The sequence below is a fragment of the Schistocerca gregaria genome, chromosome 4 (genome assembly GCF_023897955.1).
Source record: "Schistocerca gregaria isolate iqSchGreg1 chromosome 4, iqSchGreg1.2, whole genome shotgun sequence".
In the NCBI taxonomy this organism is placed as follows: Eukaryota; Metazoa; Arthropoda; class Insecta; order Orthoptera; family Acrididae; genus Schistocerca; species Schistocerca gregaria.
The window spans coordinates 195211903-195218558 of NC_064923.1; the positions used below are offsets into that span (position 1 = coordinate 195211903).

The 6656-nt window shown below is 44.6% G+C and overlaps 1 protein-coding gene across 1 annotated transcript in view; it reads left to right on the forward strand.

Annotated features, from left to right (window-relative positions):
• LOC126267343 (uncharacterized) overlaps positions 1 to 6214 on the forward strand; it is a 160331-nt gene extending 154117 nt beyond the window's left edge. The window contains exon 8 of the mRNA XM_049972465.1: positions 2568 to 6214. Within this exon, the coding sequence (XP_049828422.1) occupies positions 2568 to 3055 (488 nt within the window). The 3' untranslated portion in view covers positions 3056 to 6214. The remainder of the gene's footprint in view (positions 1 to 2567) is intronic.
• Positions 6215 to 6656: the final 442 nt, after the last annotated feature.

Sequence of the window (6656 nt, forward strand, 5' to 3'; positions counted from 1 at the left end):
GTGTGGAATACCGCGGCGTTTTTTTTTTTTTTTTTTTTTGGTACGATCAAAGTGTATGTGTATGTGTAGATACATGTCTTGCTGCAAACAAGCCCATTGGCTGACCCAGGCTAAGTGACGTGGTCGTACTGTCTGTTACAGCTCAGCGATCATTATTTCGATGCTGTCGGGCGCAAGCCATGTAACGCTGCTAAGATCCTAGCACGGCGGTGACGTGTATTTTCTACACTGACGGAAAAAATAACAACATCAAAAAATAAGTAACGCAGAGTAATGAAATTTTTAGAATATATTTGTCTAAGTGACACATTATGTGAAATTCTGGTACATTAATAACTGGTGAAATCGCCAGAATATTGTAAGCAAGCATCCAACCGTACATGCATTCTTTTGTACTGGTTCCTGACGTCAGCTTGAGAGATGGCGTTCCATGCCTGTGTCACATGGTGAGTCAATTCAGGGACGGTTAATGCTGTTTGCGGAGAACACTGGAATAATCCAATAATATCCGATATTTGCTCGATTGGAGACAAATCTGGTCACCGAGCAGACCAAGACAACATTTCGACACTCTGTAGAGTATGTTGGGTTACTACAGCGAGCATTAGCGTGTTGAAAAACACCCCCTGGAATGCCGTCCATGGACAGCACAGCAGGTCGATTCGCCAGATTGACGTACAAATTTGCAGTGAGGGATCTTGGGATAACTAGTAAAGTGCTTCTGTTTTCAAACGAAAGTGCGCCCCAGACAATAACTAGGTGTATGTCCAATGTGTCTAGCATGCAGACAGGACAGTGCTGGCCCTCAGCTGATCTTTTCGTAACCAACACTGGCACCGAGACAGAAGCAGCTTTCATCAGAAAGCACAACAGACGTCTACCCTGCGCGCCAATGTGCTCTCGCTTGACACCACTGAAGCCGCAGCTAGCGTTGGTTTGGGGTCAGCGGAATAAACGCTACAGGGCGTCTGGCTCCGATCTGTCCGTGACGTAAGCGATTTGTAACAGTTCGTTGGGTCACTGTGGTGAAAACTGCTGCTCAAGTAGCTGCTGCAGACGCAGTACGATGCATCGCAGCCATATGCCGAACACGATGGTCTTCCCTCCCGGTAGCGCCAAGTGACTTTCTGGAGCCGAGTCTCGTCGCGACTGTACATTCTCGTGATCACCGGTGCTAGCAATCACGTACACTGTCTACATTCGTGTCAAGTCTTTCTGCAGAGTCGCAGAAGTAACATCCAGCTTCTCGCAGCCCTACTACAGGACCTTGCTGAAACTCGGTGATGTGTTGATAACAGCGTCTTTGTCGCCTTAGACGCATTCTTGACAAACGTCAACTCACCACGCCAGATCTCCAAGGTAACCGACGCTTACGACCTCTACAGCGTGTATTTAAAGCAAACCTGATTTTCATCCTCATAGTGGAGCTAATAGCGCCACTTTAATGAGGTTGGTGCGAAATTTGAATAGACACATCTCTCAGATGTAGAAACACACAACTCCTTCTTTGTGTTGCGATCTTTTTTTTCTGACAGCGTATATCTGCAGGAGTGCCAAGAGATGCTGACAAAAACAAATAGCAATACTATAGAACGATAAACTGTAGTCTCAAGAGCTCATTATCTTACCACTATCAAATTGCGACTCATTCTGATAGACCTCTCACTTTTTTAGCCAAGGCATAACATGATCTCAAAAACAGCCTACATTCACATGCAACTTCTGAATAAGATAGCTTTCCTTGTATATTAAATCCAGAGAGCATTACTCCTTTTTACTTCGTGCAGTTACACTCAGCCCTAATCATTTGCATATGGAAGCATATAGTGGATGACAGTTTAACGTTTGTTGAGTGCCACCATCGTGGTACTGCTTTTTTAATGGACAAAAAAGGTCCAAATGTGTTTGAAATCTTATGTGACTTAACTGCTAAGGTCATCAGTCCCTAAGCTTACACACTACTTAATCTAAATTATCCTAGGGACAAACACACACACCCATGCCCAAGGGAGGACTCGAACCTCCGCTGGGACCAGCCGCACAGTCCATGACGGCAGCGCCTTAGAGCGCTTGGCTAATCCCGCGCGGCTGTAATGGGCGCCGGCACGGTAGCTCAGCGTGTTTGGTCAGAGGGTTACGGTCCCTCTGTAATAAAAAAAACTGAGTTAATCGATCATCATCGAACTTAATCGGATGTCTTACGACGTCCGCCGAGCAGACACAACGAACAAAAGCGAACAAAGTGAGATTAAAAAAAAAAGTGGTCAGCATGACGGAGTGCCATCCTACGGGCCCGGGTTAAATTCCCGGATTGTCGGGGATTTTACCCGCTCAGGGACTGGATGTTGTGTTGTCTTCATCATCATTTCATCCCCATCCACATCACAGGTCGCCCAATGTGGCGTTGAATGTAATAAGACCTGCAACAAAGCTGCCGGACCTGCTCCGTAAGAGGCCTCCCAGCCAATGACGCCAAACGCTCATTTCCATTTCCATTTAATGGACAGCACAGTATTTTGTTGATTTTGGAGTAAAAACGTACACTGATGGAGACGTTGATTTTCCAGGTCACACCAGAACGAAGGAAACTACAGGTGCGGAGGGTGAGCGCCGTCAGATGCGCAGCCTCCAGAACTTCGAGGTGCATTGCCGCGGGCGGGCGGACCTGCCGTTCCACTTCGTGGTGGCGCCGTCCGGGGCCGTGTACGAGGGCCGCGGCTGGGAGCTGGCGGCAGACCTCAGCCTGGGTGTGGAGGTGGACGCTCCAGAGGACTGTGGCGGCCGCTGCCTGGTCGTGGCGCTGATGGGCGCCTTCTGCAGGCGCCTGCCGACGCCTACCACGCTGCACGCCTTGGACACCCTGCTGGCGCTGGCGCAGGACCGAGGGGTCCTGGCACAGGACTACCACTTGGTAGGGCACTGCCAGCTGGCAGGCACCGACAGTCCGGGCGGGGCGCTCTTCTCGCTCCTCAAGCAGTGGCCACACTGGACCAACCGGCCGTTTGGTGATAAAGATCGCGACGCTGAAGAAAGCGACAATGCACAATCACAGTGACTGCTCGTGTGTTGACTCATCCTCATTTTCTGATGCTGCCTGGTAGAAAAAACCTTTCGTCTAAATCATGACAATGTAACAGCTAATTTTACTCAAGCAGATCGACTGGAAGGCTACTGGACAGTAGGAAACAAAGTAGCTCTTCGAGTAGTAATAACTCTGTAGCTGGGACTGTTACATCTACATCTGCAGGGTGTCCCAGAAATGTCGCGACAAACTTCTGGTCGAGGTGGGGCACGTCGCAAGGATTGAGAATTGCATAGCAAGCCGTGGCTGCAGAGGCTGTCATACGCCGCTAGATGGTGCTCAAGCAAGAATTTTGGCGCCGACACTTACCGGTTTTATGGAGCCTTGATTTCTTTCTGTGGTGAGCCAATAAATCTCTCATGTATCGCAAACCTGTGAAGTCTGAACTGGATCCCGTCGCAAAAAGCATCTGTGCAACTGTTACAATCAAAGAAACTCCACCACGCGGGATTAGCCGAGCGGTCTGAGACGCTGCAGTCGTGGACTGTGCGGCTGGTCCCGGCGGAGGTTCGAGTCCTCCCTCGGGCATGGGTGTGTGTGTTTGTCTTTCGATAATTTAGGTTAAGTAGTGTGTAAGCTTAGGGACTGATGACCTTAGCAGTTAAGTCCCATAAGATTTCACACACACACACACACACACACACACACACAAGAAACTCCCGGTGTGTTCGGTCGTGTCTGGCAGTCCATGCTCCGTCGGTGTCTGTATGCATGGCGTCTGATGGTGCGAACTTCGACCATCTGTTGTAACATCAGATCCTATTCATTTCTTGCGCCATGTGTACTCATGATGTCAAATAAATGTTTCGAGTTAATCACTCTCTTTTCCCTTCCGATCTTCGATCCCTGTTGCCACTGATCCCTGATATTTGCGGCCATGGGTTCCTAAACAATTCTCAATTCTTGTATTGTGGCAAACATCGCCTAGACGTTTGATGCAACATTTCTGGGACGCCATTTATATCTAGAACTGTACTCTGAGAGCTACCTAATCGCGCGTGTTGGAGGCTCCAGGGTTGGCTGCTAGTCTTACCCCCTCCCTCTCCGTCCCCCTCCCCAATTTCCCGTTCTAGTTGCGAATGTTGGCTGAGAACGATTGTTGATAGGCCTCCATATGAACACTAATCTTTCTTCTCTTACCTTAATAGTTTTTCTGCGAGGTGTATGTGATAGTTACAACTATATTGGTTGAATTTTCTGCGAATGTATGCTGTCGACAACATTATGAAAAGAGTGGATGCTGCTCGCCTTACAGAAGAGATGTTGAGTCACAGATAAGAACAACTGAAAAACTGCTCTCCATTAAGCTTTCGGCCAAAAGGCATTGTTCTGAAGTATAAAATACATACAAAATCACAAAAGCATATATGTCGTGTGTGTTTGTGTGAGTTGTGCTTTTGTGAATGTGTATGTGTTTTCTTCGACAGAAGAAGCCTTTTGCCCGTAAGTTTAACGTACAGCAGTCTTTTCGTTGTTCCTGTTTTGCATCTCATTGCCTCCTCTACATGGTGAGTAGAAATCTACCATTTTCAAAATACTGTCGTTAATCCACTCTGGACTTCCCATTATTTAATGTACACTCTCAGAATTTTAACAGTACACCACATTGCAATGAACGAGTTATGCCTAATAACAACTGACACTAGACTTGACCAAGCTCCTTCGTGACACTTAGGAATTACCTTACTATATGATCCTGTGACGAAACGTGCAACTCTTCTTTGGATCTTCATTATTTATCACTCCTGTCTGGTAAGGGTCACAGACTGAGGAGCAGTAGTGAGGTGTTGCTCAAACGAGAAATTTGTAAGCAACCTCCTTTCTGGGTGATCTACACTTCCTTTCTTGCAATGAATCTTACAAGCGTACCGTACGAACTTCCCCGCATCGATTTGATTCGTATTGAAAGGGTGTGCAGGGCACCACTAGAACATAAGTCAAGAGGAAAACGCAACACTCAACCGTTTCAAGAAAACTGAGTTCGAAAATTTTAGACTTCTCATCAAAATCTGTAGCATACTTCCTGTTGAGCTAGAATCATGTAATTCGGTCAGAAGCAAGGTTTCACAGTACAAGTAAAGAGAAAAATCCGAAAATGGTGCTTTTTTTCCCCTCGAGTTATCCAACTGTCTGTCCATCCACTTGTTAAGACATATTTTTCTCAGGTACGGGTAAACGTATTAAGGTGAAATTGATGTCACATACTAAAGTCCATGGTCACTTGGCGGCGTAAATAACGTTAACTTATAAGTTAACGCAATGAAAATATGCAGCGATTTACATCACATATTATTTTGAGATTCACAAATTTACTCATGAGAACCTACAGCGCACTTTTTGTTAACCTAGAATCATCATATGTGGCAATAAACAAGGTTTCACAGTACAATTAAGGGAAGAAATTATCTTGGAATTGACCACGAAGGTCTTGGAATTCTCGGGGCCAATATCTTTTCAATATCGATGTCGATAACAGGCAAAAATCGTCGATATTCTCGATTCCTAGGATGGATGAACCAGGTTGACATAACGCCAGCAAACATTCTAGGAAACCGAACTTCTCTCTATTCTCCATGCGACTTAATAACAGGATCTAAACTCGAGCCACCATAAAAAGAATCTTGTACAGGCCCTTGCTCACGCTTCTCGGCAGTCTTAACTTTGGCACCTCTCTCTCCCATGGTATAAGTTGTTAATAACGTTGAGCAATCGAAAAGACCGGGAGCGTTTCACTCCCACACCTGACAAATAAGAGATTTACGTTTAGCTGAGTGGTGTGCACTAGTGTGCCAGTTTCATTCTAAATATGCTCTCTTCGAAACTAAAACATATGAGTGATAAAAACGAGATTTTAAGTTCTGAATTGAATGATTCCTTGTGACATTCTCCTTTTATTCTGTACAGACGTTCCTCGCTGTAATTTACATCATTTACCTGTAATATGTGATTTACTTGTATTTATTGTAGTTATCTGTTTATGTGTTTTTAATTTACTATCTTTTATAATTTATTTTAGAAGCTTTATGTGAATTATGTAGTGTTTCGTTCTATGAACGAGTAACTTAGGCTTATGTGATACCACAGAACCGAAGAAAAATGAGAACTAAATAAATACATTAAAATGCTTTTACTTTAGTGTTATTATACTTGTTTCGTGTGCACTACTGAACCAACCAAGTCAGTAATTTTACGACAGCAGTAGATTATCAATTTTATGCGATTATCAGCGAAAATCTCCCAAACCTACCACAGCCTAGAAACACACCAAATACTACCGTAGGAAAAATTTGCTCAGTAAGACCAATAAAATTAATAGATAATAATTTAATGCAGAAAGCACATTGATTACATAAAAAATAACAAAAAACGCCCTGGAAAAAGTGTTGAATGCATCCAGATATGTGGAAAAGGGTAAATACTGAACGAAATGACAAACTACATGAGAGTGAACACATCAGGTAACGTATCTAAAGTACTTGATAACTTTATGAAGTAATGACATTCTTAAAGAATAGCACTGTTGCACAGCAGAATAGTAATTAAGCGACGGATAAAGTTTTGTTGCAACTGACTG